Source organism: Apodemus sylvaticus, chromosome X, assembly GCF_947179515.1.
Source record: "Apodemus sylvaticus chromosome X, mApoSyl1.1, whole genome shotgun sequence".
Taxonomy (NCBI): Eukaryota; Metazoa; Chordata; class Mammalia; order Rodentia; family Muridae; genus Apodemus; species Apodemus sylvaticus.
Window position 1 is genome coordinate 102,688,807 of NC_067495.1, and position 23,027 is coordinate 102,711,833.

At 42.8% G+C, this 23,027-nt stretch overlaps 2 protein-coding genes across 2 annotated transcripts in view; one reads left to right on the forward strand and one right to left on the reverse strand.

Annotated features, from left to right (window-relative positions):
• The window catches only part of Atg4a (autophagy related 4A cysteine peptidase), a gene marked incomplete at its 5' end in the record, with an annotated part of 79,724 nt that extends 71,741 nt beyond the window's left edge, over positions 1-7,983 (forward strand). The window contains 4 exons of the mRNA XM_052171747.1: positions 1,819-1,964; positions 3,413-3,469; positions 6,004-6,112; positions 7,014-7,983. Coding sequence (XP_052027707.1) covers positions 1,819-1,964; positions 3,413-3,469; positions 6,004-6,112; positions 7,014-7,084 — 383 coding nt within the window. The remainder of the gene's footprint in view (positions 1-1,818; positions 1,965-3,412; positions 3,470-6,003; positions 6,113-7,013) is intronic.
• A 1,208-nt stretch (positions 7,984-9,191) lies between these two features.
• The window catches only part of Col4a6 (collagen type IV alpha 6 chain), a 334,867-nt gene continuing 321,031 nt past the window's right edge, over positions 9,192-23,027 (reverse strand). Inside the window, exons 37-45 of the mRNA XM_052171628.1 lie at positions 22,901-23,026; positions 19,144-19,260; positions 18,663-18,824; positions 18,412-18,510; positions 16,414-16,560; positions 15,830-15,946; positions 13,317-13,508; positions 12,338-12,624; positions 9,192-10,729 (exon numbers count right to left, since the gene is read on the reverse strand). Of these exons, the coding sequence (XP_052027588.1) occupies positions 10,469-10,729; positions 12,338-12,624; positions 13,317-13,508; positions 15,830-15,946; positions 16,414-16,560; positions 18,412-18,510; positions 18,663-18,824; positions 19,144-19,260; positions 22,901-23,026 (1,508 nt within the window). The 3' untranslated portion in view covers positions 9,192-10,468. The remainder of the gene's footprint in view (positions 10,730-12,337; positions 12,625-13,316; positions 13,509-15,829; positions 15,947-16,413; positions 16,561-18,411; positions 18,511-18,662; positions 18,825-19,143; positions 19,261-22,900; position 23,027) is intronic.

Sequence of the window (23,027 nt, forward strand, 5' to 3'; positions counted from 1 at the left end):
TGGCCATGTTGATCCTCTGGCTGTCGGATTTTGCTTGCTCAGAAGGAACTGTTTGTTCTTTGCTCTTGGGTATAGGTTACCATGTGCAGAGCCACAGCATTAACTATGCTCTGTGCAGATGGGTGACCAGCCTGCCTCTTGTTCATGAACCTTAGTAGAGACCCTCTGTGTCACCGTCAAGTTTTGGACGTCACATGCCTTCTGCTGTATCTCTTATAGACACACTCAGAAAAGAGGCAGCCCGCAAAGCTGTCCCTTCTCCACGCATGGGGAAGGTCCTGGCTATACTCCGACACACTGTCATCATTCTCAGCACTTGAACTTACAGTATTCTGGTGGATGGCTGGGTTCTACCCCTCTTGGGATTTCTATTTTTATGTCTCCAACTTCTCCTTTCCAACTCTCTTTCCTGTAAGGTGTTAGGCAGGCTCCATGCTGCACAGCATGGGTTGTTGGTTTGTAATGTGATCTCAGGCTATTGTGCTACTGTTCTCACCCTCCTTGGCCTGGTGAGGAATTTATACTTTGATTTTCATGTAGTAAATCATATAGAAGTGCTGATTTCCATGCTTCTTAGCTATATATTTGTGAGTAAATATGCCGAACTCACAGCGAGATAATTGAAATCTCTTTATGTTGTGTATTATATTGCATCCATTTCACAGAGGTGACCATTTCTGGTTCTTCTGTGCATATAAGATACTAGTACAGGTTCTGTGACAGCATTGGGAAACAACAGTGTTTGAAAGGGAAATGAGGTAAGCAGTTTGTCTTTGTCTATGAGACACAATAGGTAAACTTCGCACCAGGCATCAGTAACAGTCTTTGCCAGAGAGTCACGTAGATGTGCCCTCTGCATGCAATTCCAAAGACTTAGAGGACGTTTTCTTGCTGACAGTAAATAATCTTTTATCATCTGACACGGTTGAGGTCATAGAGATCCAGGTGGCCATGGGGCTGGACAGTGAGATCAGGTGCTTCTTGAGGCATTGATGTCTATTTTGCAACAAAAGAACTGTCTGCCCTATAACCATTAGATGAAGGTAGATATTTTATCATTCACATCTCCTTCAGGGTTATGTTGATGTTGAGCTTTTGCAGTTTACTGAAGCGTGAGTTTCCTTTTACATGAGAAACTCAGTCATCTTGGACTTGAGATTTGGCCTAGTGGTACAATGCTTGCATAATATATACTAAGTCTTGAATTTGACCACGCACACACACACACAGGCTGTCTTTTCTGATGGGAACTGATAGGCTTGCTCACAATGACTAATCCACTAGCTAACTTCTCATCAGTGAACAGGTGTCAGCTCACTGGGCTCTGATCCACAGAGGTTAGCATCCCCGTTGCATGCAGGTAGAATTTTCTTTGGAGGTCAAGGCCTTTTCCATTTGGAGAAAACCAGTGGTGTATCTCAAGATGCTTTCCAATGCTGAAAGATGTAGAATTTTCCCTAGTGGTATTAGAGCGCACAGCTTTGGGGATTCTCCTAGCACCTCTTTGCAACTGCTGCTCACAGAGTCTGCCATGTCATCCTGTGTTCTGTCATTCCCATCTTTCCCAAACCTATCCCTTGCCATTTGGGGATCTGGAGATAGAGAAGATGTTAGGTCAAGTCTCTCCTTGAATTGTGGCAGTGTGGCTTCTCTCAAGCATGCTCGCCCTGGCTTTGGGTTTCCTGTCATCCCATTCTTACTGCTGAAAAGCAAGGGGTTAGGAGACCGGGGGACGGGTCGGGGAAAGCTCATCCTTGGGACAGCAGTGGGGCCAGGGCCAGTGGTTCTTCAAAGAGTAACAGTGCCTTCATAAAACAGGTGATGAGCTCATTTTCTTGGACCCTCACACAACCCAGACCTTTGTTGACACTGAAGAGAGTGGACTAGTAGACGACCAGACTTTTCATTGCCTGCAGTCTCCACAGCGAATGAGTATCCTGAACTTGGATCCTTCTGTGGCCTTGGTGGGTATTTCAAGGAACTTCGATGGTCACCTATTTAAAATATGTCCCTTGGCAATTGGTTGTTATGGTAGCATAGCAAGAGTGCACTTTCTCAGCACCCCCAAATGAGGCAAGGTGAATGGACCCTGGAGCCAAACTTTTCACATTAGGCCCCAAACTCTGCTACTGAACTCTGTAGGAAAAGTCACTTAACCTTGCTGAACATCAGTCTTTACATGTCTAGAAGTGGGGGACACACTACTTCCCATCTTTATTTGGTTATGTGAGGTATAATATATATAAGCACTCAGTACAAGACAGGCACACTGTGTATACTATATAAAGGTCAGTAGCATTAGTGTCTCTCTCCTATTCCTTATCACCTTCAAATGTTTGCCATCTAAATATCAGGTGGGAAAGGACTAGGAAGGGGTAAGGAAGGAAGTGTCCTTGAGAGATCCGCATCTATTCTTGATGCCCAAATCCAGGATGTCTCAGGTTTGCTCTGGAAAGTGTGGTTACTATGAGCATGCATTGAAAGGGCCCCCTCTCCATCCGTATTGCCTGTTTCATCCATCAGAGCACCAGTGACCAAAGATTGAGCAGTACCCCCCTGGTTTGGGACCATTCCTCCTACTGAGGGATAACTGTCAGGGCAGGACATTGCTGCTTCTCACAATTCTAATCATTTTTTGAAGTGTCAAAGCCACCTTTTTTCCCCCCTGTTTTAAAATTTTTTCTGTATTCTTTGTTTACATTCCAAATGATATCCTCTTTCCCGTTCCCCCCTCCCCATAAGTCCCATAAGCCCTCTTCCCTCTGCCCATTCCCCAATCACCCCCTCCCATTTCTCTGTCCTGGTACTCCCCTACAATGCTGCATCAAGCCTTTCCAGGATCAGGTCCCTCTCCTTCCTTCTCCTTGGGAATGATTTGATATGTTAATTGTGTGTTGGGTATTCAGAGCTTCTGGGCTAATATCCACTTATCAGTGACTGCATATATAATGCTTCATGTTAAAAGTAGTATTTGGGTTTTTGTTTCCTGCTGCAATTGAAATATATATCATATATTACATATTATACATTACATATTATGTGTTATGTATTATATATTTATTAAAATATCTAGCAGTGTTGATGGAAGAGGGAGGAGGCAAGAAAGAAGCTAGAGACCAGGAGAAAGAGGGAAAATGATTGAGGAGCAGAGAGAAGGAGGAGACAGGAGGAAGGAAGAGAGAGAAAGGGAGGGAAGGTGGGGAGGCGGGAAGAAGAGAGAGACTTGCAAGGTGTGCACATATTTTAGCAGTGATTTGGGGGAGAGCGAAGCCCAGCCAGGCAGTCTTCCCTTGCCACCAGGAAGATGCTGGACAACACGGTGGCCTGCCTGCCTGCCTGCCTCCCAAGTCTGGGACAATAGCTCTGTCTTGTAAAGGGGGATTCTAAGTAGTGTTCTTCTTTCCCATCCAAGGGATTTTTCTGCAAAGAAGAGAAAGACTTTGATAATTGGTGTAGCCTTGTTCAGAAGGTAAGTATGTATGGACTTTTTTTTTTTTTTTAAAAGCGTAAACATGAAAACTACTTTTACATAACAACAGGAAAGCAGTATGATATATCATTATGGTTTAGAGTACTTTTCCTTCTATTAACTGGCTTATTTATATAAAATACAGGCATGTGACCCAGAAAGGGATCAGTATTTGCAGAAGTCTGTGATTAGTGATTATTTTCCCTTTTTGGTATATTGTATAAAGGAGAATTCTTACATTCACCAATCTCTGTATCCTTTTCCCTCATTGTCAGTCTCTAACACATACAAAATAGATGTCATACAATGATACACATTCACTGAGTGAGTTAAGGGAGATCATAGAGAGTATTATTTAAAGCATTAGGTAGGGAACTAAAGGATTACAGGAGCCCACAGTGTTATATGCAAATAGAGGAAAGATTTTTCTTCATAATGAACAAATGATTAACACTGACATCCCTAACAAAATTTATAACCTCAGATAATAGTTTAGTGAAATGAAATGTAGAGTTTACAATTATTTGATTATTTATTTGAGCGAGGTTATTGCTATGTGGCTCAGGCTAGCCTGGAACTCAGTATGAAGACCAGGCTGCCCAAAGGCTTGCGATACTTCTTCAACCCTCAGTGTGCTGAGATTATAGATATGAGCCACTATGTCCAATTCAAGAGAAATATTCTTATTATTGCTATCAGCATGAGGATTGAGTGCATGGCCTTGCACATCCTTGGAAAGTTCTCTGTCAGTAGGCTATATCCTGAGCCCAAGAAAATTATTATTCCTTTTTAATGAACCCCCCCACACACACACACATGGTCTTATTGTTATAGTTGTGAAATACTATTCACAAATAAATCACTTAATATGTTATACATATATTTCTTTTCTTTTTTCTTCCAGTTTTATCTCTCTCATACACACAAACACAATATGTATCTATGTATTTTTAAAGATTTATTTATTATTATTATATCTAAGTACACTGTTGCTGTCTTTAGACACCCCAGAAGAGGGCATCAGATCTCATTACAGATGGTTGTGAGCCACCATGTGGTTGCTAGGATTTGAACTCAGAACCTTCAGAAGAGCAGTCAGCGCTCTTACCCACTGAGCCATCTCTCCAGCCCCGTATCTATGTATTTATGTATGTGTCTGTCTGTCTGTCTGTCTGTCTGTCTATCTATCTATCTATCTATCTATGGAACCCTTTCTTCTTAAAATGTCCCTCTTCTGTCTTCACGTCTTTTTTTGATTGTTGTTTATAGCCCACTATATTTAATTAGGGTTTTCTGAATTGCTTTTAACAATGGCAACTTATCAGTAGTTACCACTGCGCAATATGACCTCCTATATGTACATATCCAAGAGATTTACTTTTTAAAGATTCATGTCTACCATCATTACCTTTATGTGTCTGTGTGATCATCCCCTGTTTATTCAAATACCTGTAGGGGCCAGAAGAGGGAATTGGGTCCTGTGGGGACTTATATACAGATTGCGACCTGCCCATTGTGGATGCGGGGTACTAAATTTGGTCCTTCTGAAGAATAGAAAGTGCTCCTAACCACTGAGCTCCAAGAGTTATTTTTTATTTTTATTAGATATATTCTTTATTTACATTTCAAATGTTGTCCCCTTTTCTGGTTCCCCCCCCACACACACACTGAAAGTCCCATAAGGCATCTCCCCTCCCCCTGTTCCCCAATCAGCCCTCTCCCACTTCCATGTCCTGGTAGTCCTTAATTTTTAAAGGAGGTGTTTCCATTTCAGAATGTAGCTAAGCTGTAGTGATGTTTGAAGCTAGAATGACAATGTAATGATAGCTGTATCATTTAAATTAGGATACATTCCTTTTTCTTTTAAAAAATATTTTTCTTTTTAAAGGTTTAAAATTTATTGTATAAATTTTGTAAATAATTTATATGTGTGTGTATGTATGTATGTGTGTATGTATGTGTGTGTGTGTGTGTATGTGTGTGTGTGTTCTATTTGTATGTACACCTGCATGCCAGAACAGGGCATCAAATCCTATTATAGATAGTTGTGATCCACCACGTGGTTATTGAGAATTGAACTCAGGACCTCTGGAAGAGCAGCCAGTGCTCTTAACCACTGAGCCATCTCTCCAGCTCCTAGGATATATTTCTTAAATTTGGGCAAAAACTGAAGGCATGCAAATGTATACCAGAATTCTCCTGGGGCATATTTAACTTAATTAAATGACATTTTAAGGAATTCCTCACCCCTACACTGAACTGACCATAAACTCCCTGAGCCCCATGACTGGATCAGTCCACACTAGGCTCCATTAGCTATCAGCTTTAGTGTACTGGCCTTGTCAACAGGATGAAGAATTGAAGTCAGCCAGGGTCATCTGTTGACTCAAATAGAGGATGAATGTATTTTCTAGGTGTTCTTTTCATACTTGTCAACTACCAGGCTATGCTCAGGGTTTAGGTTCACGAGTTGCCAAATAAACAGAAGAGTAGTGGACCCCATGGTATTTAAAGCTGTTCCTTGGTCTACCCAGGAAATTCTAAAGGAGAATTTGAGGATGTTTGAATTAGTTCAGAAACACCCATCACACTGGCCTCCCTTTGTACCGCCAGCCAAGCCAGAAGTGACAACCACAGGGGCAGGTGAGTAATTTTTATAAGCTCTTGGCCAGCAGACCCCATATGCTACAACTGCTTGCTGATATAAAAGCCACTGAGGCTCTCATCTCATTTATAAAAAGTTAAGTTTCTTCTCACCTAGTCTGAGCAAAGAATGGTACTCCTAATTATTATAATTTTTAGAGAAGCTGATGTTTGTTGGTTTTAAAAAATGATAACAAAGCCAGGCGGTGGTGGCACACGCCTTTAATCCCAGCACTCTGGGAGGCAGAGGCAGGCAGATTTCTGAGTTTGAGGCCAGCCTGGTCTACAGAGTGAGTTCCAGAACAGCCAGGGCTACACAGAGAAACCCTGTCTCGAAAAAACCAAATCCAAAAAAACAAAAACAAACAAACAAACAAACAAACAAAAAAAAAACCAACAACAAAAAACAAAAAACAAAAAAACAAAAACAAAAACAAAACAAAAAGAACATTAACTCACTGTAAAAGATTTATAATTGTGAAATAAATTACTAAAATTTCTTTTAGAATAAAAAACCATTGGCCTGGGTAACTCAAAAAAGTATCTTGATATTTGGGTTGGTAGTCATGTACCTGTAATCACTCAAAATGATGAAGCTAAAAGATCCTGAGTTCCAGGCTGGCTTGAGCTACATCCCAAGGCCTCATCTCAACAGATAAACTGTCAGACAAAGAGGGCACAATAGAGCACCTTATGCAGACCTCTGTGATCAGGCCCGATTATTTTGAGTCTTAAAGAAAAAAAATAACACTTTATAGTAGGGCTAACTGTCTATTTCCTCCAGACAAACCTTGCTTTTAGAAAATTGATTCAAACATGTGTAGTGACAGTGGCTGGGCAGTATCTTGATTGACAGCATCAATCCAAGTGTCAAGCTTTTCTCCTTTCTGTATTCCAACAGAATTCATAGACTCTACTGAACAACTGGAGGACTTTGACCTGGAGGAAGATTTTGAGATTCTGAGTGTGTAGGATAGTGAAAACTCAATGAGGTGGTCTTCTGCCTTCCATCTGGCATCACAAGAACATGAGCTTGTTACATAAAACTTTTCTGGTCAGCAAGTGCCTGATATGCCAATAGCATACAAACTCAATAGCAATTATGACTGAGCCAATTGTCCTATTTTCATAAATAAAACAGAAACAGCAAATCAATGACACCAAGTCATCCCTGAAAGACAGAGAAAAATATGGAGCCTAGGAGAAGATTCAGACTCCATTGCTTCCCATCTCGTCTTACACAGTGACAGCAAGTCTTCAGCAACTGAAATGAGGGCATTTGGAAGACAGACAGAATCTCCCATCTTGCTGCAACTATGGGCAGATGAGAGATGGTTATACTATATTTCTTCACCATTTCAGGTGGGGCTAAATACTAAGAAGAAATCTGTTTTCTTGCTCAAATAATAAAATAAAGGAATCAGGGAGAAATACTCTTGTTAAATTATCTGAATATGCAGTTTACATAATTATAATTTTTAATCAAAATATTTGTCAAGATGATGTCAAATGTATACTTCTTAATTGTCTTCCGTTTTGGAGAAACCTATTTGATAGGCCACAATCTCCATCCTTACTGATACGTTCATTAGATGTCACCATATCCTTAAATCAAACCATGATCACTTGAAGCAGAGGTCAGCAAACTTTTTCTGTAAAGATAATATTTTAGTCTTTGTAGGCCGTGTGGCCTTTGTCATAACTATTCTACTCTGTAAAAGCAGCCCTAGACAATATGCATGTGACTGGGCAAGGCTGTACTCTAATACAACTTGATTTACAAACAAGTGGAGGGCTGGACTGGCCTTACCAATAGTTCACTTAAAGCATTGATTTTTGTTTGAAGGATTAAATAAATTGTTTGAATTATACTGTTCTGATTGAGAACTCTATGTTGAAAGAACTATTCATGTGGTGTCATTTAATTTGTCCTTTAAATACAAGTCCAAGACATTTTAGGACTAAGAACTTTCTAAATTTGGAAGCACATACACATGAGGTTATCTGTGCTGAATATGTGACAAGGAAGATTCTCCACTCTCTATACTATCTACCTATCTTCTTTTGTTGCCTCTTTAAGTGTGTGTTTCACATGGGTCTGCATTTCATTTACATTCTTTACAGAGATCCACAGCAGGTCAGTATCTAGAGTCTTGAAATAGCACTGATCAACTCACTACTCTCCTTATATTCCATCGTTTCCTTTTTCTTTTTCTTCCTTTTTTGCCAGTATGTTATGTATTTTATAGGTTCAAAATTCAAAAGATGAAAAATGGTATTCAACATAATACCATTCTCTCCCATGGGTCAGTTTCCTCCCCTGAAAACTCCTGAGTTATTCTTGTTTATCCTTCCACAGGATTGTTTTATGCAAATGTAAACATATGCACATATTTAGTTATTGCACATGAAAGATACACATGTAGTTTAGATTTCATTTTAAATACTTATTTGTATATGCATACACATACTGACACAGGCACAACATCTCTGAGCAGAAGCGGAGGCCCTCTTTGGCATCAGGTGTCCTACTTTATCATTCACTGTATAATCTTTTGAGAGAGGGTCTCTCCATGAACCTGGGGCGCATGTTTTCTGGGTTAGTGCGGAAGACAGTAACACCCAGCCATCGTCCTGTCTCCACTTCCCTTGGAGCTGGGGTTAAGACATACACAGAACTAGTTGCTTTTTCATGTGGGTATTGGGACCCAAACTCTGGTCCTCCTGATTGTGTAGCAAGCACTCTTAACTGCTGAGCCATCTCTCCAGTCAGAAGATTTCTATTTTACTGATTTTAATATTTCCCTACTTTTAACTTATTGGTAAATGATCCCGAGGCCACTGAAGAATGAAAGCTCCTTTGGTGAACTCTAGCATATGAAAGAGATAAAAGTAGCTGTGTTCTGATTATGAAACATGCTATGGGTTTGTTGACCAAGAGAAGACTCTTTCTGCCCTTTGACTAAATTGTTTTCTAATTTCTGCTGTCTCAATTATTTTTTTTCGAAGTGTAGTGAGAATGGATATTAGGAAAGTCTTTCAAAGAGTCTCAGAAAGTCGAATGTTTGCATTTCATTAATTTTATTTGCTATGTACAAAGCTAACACCATTCGTTACTTATCTAGGAGGTGATGACAACAGCTCAGAATATACTGGTTATGCTGTGCCTGGGTTGGCACAGTTTACAATAGTACTCAAGGAAGCAAATTACCTGGAAGGGAGTGCTTCATGCCAGTGTAACTGGTAATTGAAATGAATGGCTTCAAACAGAAGGCAATATACTTCATGGCCAACTCAGACTGCCTCAGATCTGCTAACATTGGTATGCGCTAGATTTTTACCTTTCAAATAGTTTAAAGGGCTACCCATGGGAGAGTATTTGGATGGCCATTTAATAAGAACATCTCTAATAACCTCAGGATGCAAGGAGCCAACATACTGCAGCTTCAGTTTGTCGCCCTGCACACATCTGGGTGGCATTTGGAATAACTAGGGACTTCTGAGGAATGGGGACATGAGATTTACCTTTTGATTCCTGGACTCAGAAGCAAAACTGCTACCTCTATATGTGTTTATCCTTCTGCCCTAGGTCAAGAAGAAAGAGAAGTGATTCTCATTTCCTTCTGTGAGCTTGGTCACATTTATTGCATTCTTTGTTCCATTTTGGACTGGGCCAACTTGTCTATCTCTCTGGATGTGGACAGTGATTTGTCTAGGACCAAATACTGGCCTTTCAGCCTTTCCTACTCAAGATGAGGCATGGGCCTAACAAATCTCTGGAAGGAATCACAGCTCAGTTCTGGCTATAGGCTGGCTCCTCATTCCAATACTAATGCCTGTCTAAATATAATAGGCTACCTTCAGTGGTGTGGGGTGCTAACCCTAGGCAGACTTGATCGATCTATAATATTCAGCCAGGAACATATTTTTAGAGTTGAAATCCTGAGTTCTAGTTTGACTCAAATAATGTGTGGTGACATCTTGTCATAAAGAAATAACTTAGCTGTCATAAAGAGCTTCCTGGTTAAGGCAGCGAGGAGGCCTGTAGCCGTCTTAGAAAATGGCAGTTTAGCACACCTTTTCTGAGGTATCCTTGAGTAATCACACAGATCTCTAAATGGAACATTAGCACCAGGTGGATGGAAACAGGAGAGCGAATCCTAGCACAGTGGGCTCATCTGTTGGGCCTGAGGGTTGGGATGACCAGTGTCCAGAAGTGCAGTCCAAATGTGTCTTTGATGTACAACTTGACAGGCAAATGGGCTCAAGGCCTTCCTTTCTCAGACTGTTCAGACTTGTTGAGGTGAGTGTTGTGAGGTGGGTTGGGAGATCAGGGGCTTCATGGCAGGCAATACTCTACAGGTTTTTCATACACACCTGGCAGCGGCTCACCCTGGTGTGAAGCTGCCCAGTTTTCAGCGTCTCAGACACAGGCTCTTCCCGAAACTGCCCTCTCTCCTCCACCGTTGTCAGCCAGAAACTGTACTTGTTGGCAAAGTAGTGGCAGGTACCACGGACACCGCTGCACTCGATGAAAGGAGTGGCCCGGAAGTCCTCAAGACAGGAGCCAGGGGAGACTAGGGATTGGCCTCCACCCTCAGCCCCAGCAGCAGTGTGCTAAAACAGAAGGAAGGGCCTGTGTGAGCTCTGCTGGAAGTCAACACAGAGATGCTTCATGTCCTGTTTGTACAGGACTACATATGTGTCCCTATTCTAGAACTCTGGACCCCACGGGGGTCCAGATCACTCAGTTCCTAGCTGGCCTGATGAACCTGGGCTTCGGAGGCAAGCACTGGTCATCCTCCCTGAAGCAGCTCCTTTGTGACCTGCGTGGTCAGTGGCCACATTACAACCAGTGTTCTCAGACTTCATAGCTCTGTGAGGTTTACCTTCATCTTCCCCTGTTTCTGCAGGCATATCCTGAGGGGGTCCATCTTGTTGGCCCTCAGACATATACACCTGAACAAGCTTGGATTTAGGCTTTGAAATTAACAGAGCTTTAAGTCCATTGCTGGGCACCTGTCCTCTAAGAAGGGAAAGAGTATGATATTTCCCACTGCTCTTTCTTGTAACAGCATGCCCCCTGTAGTTCTCATCCTGCAACTGTCTCCAGTAGAACTATCTCTATTTTCAACCTGTGCCATACCCTCTTGAGTGACACACAATATTTGTTACCTGGCAAAGGAAGGCTTGGGTGTGTTTGATCTAAAATATCTCAGGCCTCACTTTAGAGAGCTTCACTGGAGTTCAGTTTCTAGGTCACTGGTGCCCTGGCAGTCTCTAGTCACTGTACCTCCAGACCTCCTGTCTACACCCCAGCCATCTCCATTAACATTCGCTGGAAGCACTGGAGGCCAAAAAGAGGCTTTATGCACATGTGCATCAGCAAGTGGCTAGCAGGCTGTCAGTTTGCTGAACTTTCCGAGAGTGATACTTATGCCAATGGCTCTGGCTCATGAAAACATGTCAGTTTTGGGTGGGAGCAATTACACCAGAGTCTTTGGCCATTCAGTGAGAAGCTCTGCCAAACCAGGGGACTTCAGTGACCTTTACAACTGTAGTTTTCCTGAGAGTTGCCTTACTCTTTACTCCTGAATTTCATTTGAAGAAACCTTGCCAGATAGTTACAGAACTGTCTCCTCGGGATTACTGATGTTCTCTTTCCTAGCTAGACACACAGCATGCCTTCACACTACAAAAACCTGGAGAAGCAACAAAGGGCCCCCAAGGCCATACAAACACAGACACCATGCCTCCACGCCAATCTTTTAAGAAGAGATAGCAAAAAGAGAAAATAGGAGCTAGACAGACCTGGGAGGGTGGACAGCAAGGTGGTAAATGTTATTCTCAGCCTGATCAGTATAACTATGTGCTGGCCTCACTTGAGGACAGCATTTCCCTCAGTATTTGTTCAGATTACAGTTCTAGTCTTCCCTTGGTAGTGACAAAACTAAAGGACAAAGGGCTTTGGTTTGTGACACATACAGGTTCTTGGTCCAGAACATCAGTTTCAAATTACTATCTTATCACCACCACCACCACCACCACCACCACCACCACCACCATCACCACCAAAATTGTAATTCACATCTTCATCTCTCTTCCTGTTAAACTGTTTTCTAATCATTGTCCCCTTGATCAAAGGGAAGGTACTTTCCTGAGCTCTCCATCCCTACCCTCTATCTCTGTTTCTTCACTGAGGAACAGAATGGTTCAAGGCCTCACCATGAGGAAGGAGTATCCAATCCAGAGGCTGTGCCAGCCCAGAGGGCACTGTGGGACAGTGATGTCCTGACTGTGCACGGCAATGGCTTGTGAGGGTGCCTCACATACAGAGCAGCGGCTGATATACTGGGGAATCTGCGTCTGGCCCACAGGCATCATGGGAATGGGGGCAGTAGTGGAGAGCCAGTAGGATTTATCATTGCGTCTGGCATAGTGGCACACTTCGTTGATGTTGCAGTAGATGAAGGGCATGGTGCTGAATCGGGGCAGGCAGGAACCAGCAAATCCTGGGAAGAAAAGATCGGCAAGAATCAGATAAGTGCTGGCTAAAGGGCAGAGGCTCAAAGCCTGGAGTAGCCGAAGGTGTGAATTTCCATCTAAGTGCTTGCTCCGAGCATTACAGCTCTCTCCTCACAGTCCTGTGACTCTGGTAGGTGCTGGAGTCTGAGGATCAAATTGAATCGTAAAGGTACCAGGGGAGTTAAATAATGATGAGAATCTTTTGATAAAGTGAATAATCACTCCCTAATTAATCTGCTTTGTAAAACCCACATTTAATAGACAGAATTCTTGCCTAAGAGTTAGCACACCTGCTGCTAATGCAATTAATCCTTGGGTAATCATCACTGCCCTGCAGGTCATGTTACTATTGTTATCACTAATCACTAATACTTAATGGAAGCCTAACTATATTTAACATTGGGTGATTCATGAATTCCTTACACCACTCTATGTGACAGATAGTAGAAATAACTTAGTCCCATTAAGGGAGGATGAAAGCTTGGAGAGGTTGAATAATTTACCCAGGGCATGTGGCTTTGAAGCAGTAGGGCCATCATTTGAATCAAAATCCTTTTGACCCCAGAGCTGTGGCCTATTTCACAACCATGGGTCTAAAGGGCTGTGAGAAGAAAAGCCGCCAGTTGTCAATCCTTGTAGGAACAGGGAGCAAGGACTAGCTGTCAAAGCCAATACTTACCCAGATCTTGGTTATGGGCTTTCTCCTGCCCCTCCACGAACAGCAAGCTGTAACCCACCCAGAGCCTGCTCGTCCCGATGGGGCATAGTGGCACCTGTTCTGACTGACTGTGTTTTACTAGTGTGTAGCCCACTCTCACACTGTGCCCAGGCCTCCCAGGCTGCCCAATGGGGCCCTGATTTCCTGGAGCTCCTGAAAAGAAAAGAACATAAAAGTAAGTATGATGCACATGATAATAACACTAGTCACTCATTGATCCCAAACAGTTGTAACGTGTATCATATACATGTGTTCAGCCACTTGATCCTGATATCCCCAAAGGCTGCCACTATTATGAGCCTACAGTTGAAGAAAATGAGGTTCTGAGCTGCCACAACTAGAAGCTAATGGGGTTACAACTTCAAGTCATGTGTGCCCAGATCTACATTTCCCATTATAAAAGAGTACACCATCCATTAAGCTTCTTCAGCCTCCTGGCCTTCTGTTCTAAGAGTAAATGGAGTGGAATCCTTCTCATGCCCAGCCTTGAGTCGCTCACAGGACATAACTAGCTGCTCAATTGGAAGCATTATAAGTAGCAGTAAAATTAGAAGGGCAAAGCTTCATCTCTTGTTCACCGTGGATATGACCATTGTACTGCAACATTTTGCTACTGAGCTTTAGAAGGATTCTATACCAGGGACAAGTGATTTGTTGTATTCTTACATCTATGTCATGACAGGACAGAAAGCCATGAAAAGCAAAGCTAGGAAGATCAAGAGTTTGAAGCCAATCTGGTTTTCATAGGGAGTTTGAGGGCAAACTGAGTTATGCAGCAAGACACTGGTATAGATAGATAGATAGATAGATAGATAGATAGATAGATAGATAGATAGATGATAGATAGATACATGATAGAAAACTGGAGGAGAAATCAGACAAGGGTGTGGAGAAGTCTGTTGCCTTCTTGAATCATGCAGGACTTTCCTTCATAGGCTGAAGGCTGTGCAGTGTGAAGAGTAGAACAAAGTTATAGTTGAATAAGAAAGACTGTGATAGGCTCATATAGGTGAATGCTTAATATGATGGTTTGTATGTACTCAGCCCAGCGAGTGGCACTATTAGAAGGTGTGGCTCTGTTGGAGTAGGTGTGGCCTTGTTGGAAATGGCGTGGCACTCTGAGTGTGGGCTCTAAGACCGTCATTCTAGCTGTCTGGACGTCAGTATTCTGCTAGCAGTCTTCAGATGATGTAGTACTCTCAGCTCTGCCTGCACCATGACTGCCTGGATGCCTCCATGCTCTTGTCTAGATGGACTAAATCTCTGAACCTGTAAGCCAGCCCCAATTAAATATTGTCCTTATCACAGCAAGAAAACCCTAAGACACTTAATCACCAGGAATGTAATTATTTGAGAAGGATTAGGAAGTATGGACTTGTTGGAGGAAGTGTGTCACTGGGGATAGGCTTGGAGGTTTCAAAAGCCAACACCCAACTTAGGATCTCTCTCTCTCTCTCTTCCCCTCCCCCCCCCCCCCCGTGTGTGTGTGTGTGTGTGTGTGTGTGTGTGTGTGTGTGTGTGTGTGTGTGTGTGTGTGTGTGTGTTACTATGAATCAAGATGTATCTCTCTCAGCTACTGCTCCAGTGCCTTCTTGCCTGCTGCCATGTTCCATTCAGGATGATAATGATCTAAACCTCTGTAACTGCAAGTAATTTCCCAATTAAATTATTTCTTTTCATCAGAGTTGCCTTTGTCATGGGGTCTCTTCACAGCAATAGAACAGCAATAAAGACAAAAGATGGTGCCAGAAGTGGGGTCTTGCCCTGATGTCACTTACTTTATTTCATTTAACAGCAGGAATAATTATTTTTTTATCTTCTTGAGCACTAGAATTAGCTCCAATGAAACATTTCCTGGTACTCCTTTTCTCCTCAAACTTTACATTTTGTATTTCTTCCTTGTTCTCCTTTTCAAACTGTACATTTTGATTTTTTCCCTTGCTCCCCTGCTCCTTTTCATTGTGGAACTGTATAAGAGCCATCAAACCTCCATAGCACAGTCGATACTAGGCTATCTTGAAATTTTTTATGTGAATTACATTAATCCAAAACTCTTCAGTTTAATCAGGCAGATTTTTATGGAAAGGGAAAAAAGCAGCCATAGTCTTTGCCAAATATCACAAGAATGCTATCTAGCCTACTTATTAATATTCTTTTCCCCTGGAACTTCTTCAGCCAAGCCCCCAAAGTTCAAATTGCCCTCAATACTATCTTCCATGTTCCTGGTATCATGGCTCATCACTTTTCTAATCCAAAGTCCCAAAGTCTTATATATTCTTCCAACAAAGGCATGATCATGCCTGTCACAGCAATACTCCAATCTTGTATGCTTTCTTTCATAAGAGTTGCATTGGTTATGGCGTCCCTTCATAGTCATAAAACATTAAGAGAGACAAGAACTCAACCTGTGAGGCACCTCATGGTGGCAAATTTACCCCATGGTTGACTAAATGTCCAAGTTTCAATAACCTGACCTTCAAATCCTGGAGGTCCCTGTAGTCCAGGGAGACCAGGATCACCAAGGATTCCAGATGGGCCCGGATGCCCACTGGGGCCATCCTTGCCAGGGATGCCAGGTAGGCCTTTGGAACCTGTAAGAGAGAAAATGCACAGGGTAGGGGAACACTCAATATGGAAGGCACAGAGTCTCCTCAGACTCATGTGAAGTCATAGGGAGGCTAACAACTTAACTTCTATTGGGGCAAAGCTAAGAGTTGGAAGCCATAGTTCCTGTCCCCAGCCTTTTGCTTTCTCCTCTACCTTGTGTTCTTCTTTGTCACTCACATCTCTGTCTCCTCTGACTCCAAACAAAACTTTAGAAATAGCAAGCTGTCTAGGGGAGAGGCTCACATGTTCTCTGAAGACAAGTATAACCACTGCCCCACTGGCATTCTAGCTTTTCCCATGTCTGGCAAAGTGTTTGTGGGCTTCAGGAAGTAGCTTGGGAAATGTTTGATGAAGGTACTTTCTCAGAACTGTGCCAAGCTAGTAGCTTCAGCCTCTCAACCCAGGCCTTTCAGCTTCCCAGTGAGTCCCCTTTCTCTGGTGTCATTCTTACCTTGCAGACCCACAAAGCCTTGAGACCCAGGATCTCCTATGAGGCCTGGAATGCCATCAATGCCTGGCAGACCCAAAGGTCCTGGAGGAACCTGCATAGCTTCAGCAATTGGTGTGTGTCCTGGTGCACCCCTGGGGCCAGCAAAGCCTGAAGGCAGGGAGTGAAACATCACTGGTCAGGCTGCTGAAGAGGAGGAGTGCAATCACCAATTATTTTCTTTCTTTTTGTGCTCACAACCCCTACTTGAGGCCTCCAGTACAGAATATACATCCCTTGATAGAACCTTTTTTCCCCATCTCCTTCTTAGTGGCTTGCTGAGTCCCTGTAGGCAAGGCATGGAGCAAGTCATACTTGTTGTGGATCCACATGGCCCAGTATGGAATTCACTAGATGGAAAATAGTTAGGAAATCGCTGCTGCAAATATAGTAGGCTGAACTTTGGGTGGGCGATGGAGTAGTTATTTACTTACTCACTCGTCAGAATGCACTACTGAAGATACTGTAGAGATGTATTCAACTCCAGAGGTACAGTTAGCATCTCAGTTTAAGAGACCCACCTGAGTTGGCCACTTTACAAATATAATAGCTTGTTTACTAATTCATTAATCAAGTAATTCTTGGGTCCTTACTATCTGCCAAGATGTTGGGAGATGAGAAACAAGAGCAGTGATAGACCTTTATAAAGAGTATGGCCTAGTGATGAAAATGAACAAAGCACAATTTGGCAAATACCAATAACTCCAGTGTTCAAATCTTAAGAAAGACTGGGAAGGACGTAAATGATGTAGTGACAAAGGGAGGGAGTGGAGGGAAGTTTGGCTAGAGGGGTTTGCTTTAGAGCTACCAGTGGCTTCTTATAACCGGTGACGGTTACACTGAAACTAGTCAAACTCCAGAGGTATCAGGGGAAGCTGGACATTTAAAGAATTGAAGGCCAAGCAAGCATCACGAAACATATACAGTATTGACAGGAAGGTAAACGAGTGCAGGCATCATGGAAATCAATATTGGGGCCCCATAAAAAAAAACCACCTTAAAACTAGAATTGTCATATGATCCAGCTGTACCATTCCCAGTAATATACTCTACAGGATCCCAAGTCAGCATACCACAGAGCTACCTCCACATTTATGTTTATCCCTGTGGTATTCACAATAGCCAAAGTTTGGAAAGAGCCTAAGTGTCCATTAACAGATGAGTGGACAAAGAAAATAGGACACATATACGTGTGTGAACTTTCTTCAGTCAGGCGAATGGATACGACTGGAGAACATCATGTTATGTGAGGGTCTATACATACTTGACATAAAAACAGTGGAGGGACCAATTAGGGGAAAGGGAACTAGTAGGAAGGGGAGGAGGGCATAAAGGGTAATTGGGATGATATTTGAGATGCCAATGGACAGTAAAAGGGACATGAGCTGGCATGAGATACAGAGGGAGGTGTCACGCAGGGTTGTGTGGGCCACGGTTCCTTTCTATGCAGTGAATGAATGGCTTGCTTTTTATCAGCATCTACGTGTGAAAAAATAATTGCCGTTGGGGGAGGAAGAGTGCTTCATAAGAACTGCTGATGGCTTAGACCTCAAGGGAGCAGCAGAACTGTTAGAAAGTGAGCAGATATAAGGCATGCTAGGACATGGAGCCCTCAGGGTGGCTGAGAGACTGAATAGTTGAAATTTGGCTTGAGGATAGAGAGAATTTTGCTTCTTTCCTGAACTTAGAAAATGAGGTTGGTGGTCTAGGTGCAATGCAGAAGTAATACAGAGGGAGGTCAGGTACCCACGACAGCAAGGCAGTAGGTACCTTTGGTTCTGGAAGCAGATTGGCACAGAGGTATCTCCAAAGGAGAGAAACTAGCTCCTGGGTTTGGGAGTATGATGCCCTAGTTGGTTTTGTTGGTTGGTAGACAACATGGCTTCCAAAAGAACCTCAACTTCATGCTGTACCCCTTCCCTCCACAGCTCAGGCTTGGCCCAGAAATTGCCCTGCACTTACCTCTTGGCCCAGCCTTCCCCTTCATCCCAGGAAATCCTGGGTCTCCCGGTGGCCCAATCTTGCCAGGAGTCCCCATGAGGCCAGGTTCCCCTCTCATGCCTGGTAAGGGCCAAAGGAAAACATGCTAGGTGTTGACATAATGGTGACAGAGGGAGATTGGTCAGGAAAAACACCACCCGCGAACCTCTTCAGGGCAACTGGACTGTGCAGTGGTGACTGATGGGGTCTTGAAGCTGGGGGAACAAACTTACCTTTGAGCCCTAGATCTCCAGAGAGGCCAGAGAAACCTGGAAGTCCTTGGTTTCCCTTGAACCCTTGAAGGCCTGGAATTCCAGGGAAGCCAGAGTCTCCAGGATCGCCTTGATCTGAGGATGGTCCAGGGGGACCTGGAGGACCTGGAAGGCCTGGGCGGCCTAGGGATGAGATTGGAGAAGTAACGAAGTACAAAGAGGTAGGATGCTGCTGAAGGCCGAGGGAGTTAGGTAGCCAAAGCCCACTCCTAGTACAGGTCCCTTTGTTGCTGTCCATGAAGCCCCCATGCCCAGACTTTCCAAAGTACTATATCAAAATACAGTCAGTTCCAGTCCCTTAAATCTTGATGGGAGGGAATAAATTGAGGCCAAGCAGGTCCATGCATTTCCAGCAACAGGGAAAGGGCTGCGTTATATACAGCATGTCTGCCCACATCAAAGTAAAGTGGTCAGTTGGGTTTTTGGGGTTTTTTATTTTTACCTCGTTCTCCATCTAGGCCTGACCGTCCAGGGTCACCAGGTTGTCCTGCTATGACTGAGGGCAAGGAGATGCCTGGGGCTCCAGGGGTACCAGCAGGACCTTGAAGACCTGGGGAACCTGCAAAGCGTAAATAAAATGGGGCTCCCTCGATGGGTTTCCCATGTCCAGAAAATGGCCAAATACATTCAGAAAACAGAAGCCATGAGAGAGCTGCAAGACCGTAGGAAACCAGTAGAGGGCGGCCTTCCATTCATCTTGACTTCACAGCAAGCTAGCAACAGTTAAGTCAGGCTCAGAGTCTTCCCTTCCAGCTGGAGCTTCATTTTATTGAGACAGAGCTGTGGAAATTTCTAGCTCCCCAAATTCACTGGTGGTGGAAATATTTTAGGCTGTTGTCCCTCCAGATCAGAAGTCAAAGAAAGCATGACTGAGCAGCTGGAATTTAAGTTTTCAAAGTGTTGTTATTAATCACACTGGTGCATCAAACTTTACTAACTGCCAGTTTTAGCTGATCCTGCCCCAAAATGATGGATAGTGTATGACTGAGGCCAGACCACCCAGGACGGAGGAAGCAAGAGTATTATGAATCCTCCTGTGTGTCCCAAATTCCCTGCTCTCTCTGGCGCATCTAGGCAAACAACAACCGCAACAACAACAGGCAGTCTTTTGTAGGTGACATAGTGGAATTACTGCTTAGTCGCCTGTTGAACATAGCTCATTGTACTAGATATCTGTCCCCCTTTGGTCAAAGGATATAGATATGCTCTTTGCTCAGGCTTGCGTATTCCTTTACATGTTTTTGATTTGTGGAACAAATTCTACTATATGTTAAAAACAAAAACTTTCATCAAATGACAAGCTATTCCTTTAATGTATGCTAAATACACATATGATAATATTAAAGGGGAAACACCAAAACTATCTATACACATGTGAAAGCTCCTGCTGTATGCCAAGTATAAAACAAATGTGTTAAGGGGCATATTCTGATGGATAGTCAAATAAGAAAGTTCAGTGGAATCTTCCTGATAAAAACCCATTGGTTGACATTCGTTTTTGTGTGTGAGAGGAAAAATCCAAAACTATTGTTATCCAATTTTCCTTCTTATAGCCATCCTTTAAAAGCTGGTAAATCCATGTAAACGTGTCATGAAATGGTAGATTAGCCAAAGCAGCTGTTTAAAAATAGCTCATTGGTACTTTGGATCACAAGGAAAACTAGAGATGAAAATGTTGATTTTGAGAAAACACTCTTGTTAATTTTAGGGAAAAAACAAGCACAAAAACCTACATGTGTTGTCAGCTGTGTCGTGATGGCTCTCTGAAGGACTTTTCTGTTTCACTAAGGTAAGAAACTGAAAGAAAGATACATTTTTGCATGCTTTGTCCCTGGAAACAGAGGTTTCTATATGTATATGTGCATATAGAAAATGTATGTATCTATATCAGCTGAAATTATGCAAAACCAACAAACAAAATACCATATAACCCCATATAATGGAGTAAGCATGTGCAACTGACTGAATCATAGAGTACCCGATGCCAATTTTTAAAAGATGCGCATGCTCTTTATCTGCTTCTTGACTCTATAAATATACTGAACTAAAATAGTTCCAAAATCTCATGGTTTTAACAAGTTATCCCTATCATGTATGTGTGTGGGTGTGTGGGTGTGGGTGCGCGCACGCACGCGCGCGCACGTGCACACAGAGCATGGGTGGAGTTCAGAGGGTCGCTCTGTGGACGTGGGTCTCTCTTTCATCCTTTACTTTGGTGCCAGTGGTGGAAATCAGGTTGTCAGGCTTAAAATTTAGGTATCTTTATCCATCGAGCCATCTTGTGAGCCCATGTTTGTATTTTTTTATTATTACTAAAACTAAAATGTTCTAATGTGGAGCTGCAAATACAAAATAAGCATTTTGCTAACTCATTACAATGCCAGACCCTGAAAAACTTTAAATACATAAATGTAGGCTCTAAAGATTTAATGCAAGTATGAAAACAGCAATATAATTGCAAATCATTTAGCAAAAGGTATTGTGAGCACAGGGAACAGAGTGTTCTCAGGCTCAGTCTGTTTTACTAAATCACAGACCGTTTCCTCTGGTGGGCACAATACATGCTGTATTCTTTTTTAAAAAATTGCTTCAGTAAAGAATAATCTAGGTACTATGAACAGATCTGTACTTCATTGTCCCGCTAAAGAAAAACGAAGATGGCATTATCTTGGTAATTATGTGTGTAGTCTCCATAGATTGCACCCCCTCCTCTCAGAGAAACATTCCCAAATTCTGTGTTCACTTCCTTCCTTCTCATCATAATTTCTTTATGAATATTTGCATCCCTAGACAGTATGTTGGTTGTTTTGCTCATTTTGAACATCTAATGAGAGAGCCACACCTAGAGTATCCCCTTGTGACATGCTGCCCCTCATAATTATGTTTCTATAATGTATCCATCTTGATGTGTGCTGTTTGCTGTAATTGTAATTATAATTTTATGTCAGCTAAAGTAAATGAATAATTTGATAACCAGAAATCTACAGTCAAGATTTGCAAACAGAAGAAGAAATGCCATATGCTGCCATCTGGCGCCCTCTTCTCTGTGCCCTGGGAAAGAAGCCACAGTTGCTTTGCAGGCTCAGGCCCTCCTTTGAGCCTTTCTCTGGAGAAGCTCCTGGATTCCCCCGAAAGAACAAGTTTGCCCAGACCAAAGGAAGGTTTAAACACAGAAACAACAGATGTCCCAATTCAAATTATAGCAGAAAATGAATTAATGTGTGACGGTGGTTCCTAGGAAACATACACTATGTAAACAGAAAGTGTGATGAGATCTCAGATTCCAAATATACTGCAGTTACTACATCCCAAGTGGCATGAAATAGCAGGGTGTCCAGTGTTTCTGGACTGGGCACTGAGATATGCTCTTTGACTCACATTATGTTACTGTTCACAGAGTCCTCAGAAAAATCTGTGAGACAGTTCTATTACATCTACTTTACAGAAAGAAAAAAATTAAGTTTGATTGGCATTGAGAGACAGGTGTGTAACTTCATTTCTTAGGGTCATACAGCTCAGTAAGAGGGAGAACTGGAATTAGAAATGTAAAAGCCCTTAGTCACAACTGACTGCATTCATCTTCTGCCTTATATATAGTGGGAGAAAGGTGAGTCTCCAAAAACACTGCCAAGGAATCTGAAGAATGATGTCATAACTTTACAGAAGGTTCTAGAATGGGACACCCAGAAAAACTTCAAGCAGTGTGGGAACCTGAGATCAGGGTGGAATTTGGTTAATTTAAACACAACCTATCCTGGTAGAGTGCAGCCTCAGGAGACCCATGTTCTCTCGGTCTTGGGTTTCTTCGGCCAGGTGGATTCTATCATCATGGAGCACTGAGGAAACTGGAGCTAAGATCTCACTAAATGGACCAACTCTGCTCCTTAGAAGCATTCAACCTGGCTTTGACCTACTCTGAAAATGTGGTCCAGAGCTGAATTGGAAAGAGCCAGGGGGAACTGGAGGCTAGTTCCCTCCACTCTTCCAAGTGCCCCCACTACTCTTTGCTGGGAAGCCATAGGAATGAATACCCTTCATCGTTTTCTTTGCAGTCATCCTTAAGGGTTCTTAGACTCTCAAAGATGTAAAGACAAGCACAAGTCTACCCTGTGAACCATTTGGCCCCAATCAATCCCAAACCTTGATCCACTGCCAAGGCCTCATTCAGTTTCGGCAAGTTCTGACTTGTGCTTACTTACCTTGGTCACCTTTTTGTCCCCTTGATCCTTGATTCCCTGGATCTCCGATGACAGTTCCTGGCACTCCCCTTTCCCCTTTGGGACCAGGCAGGCCAGCTGGCCCAGGAACACCAGTGATACTGGCTCC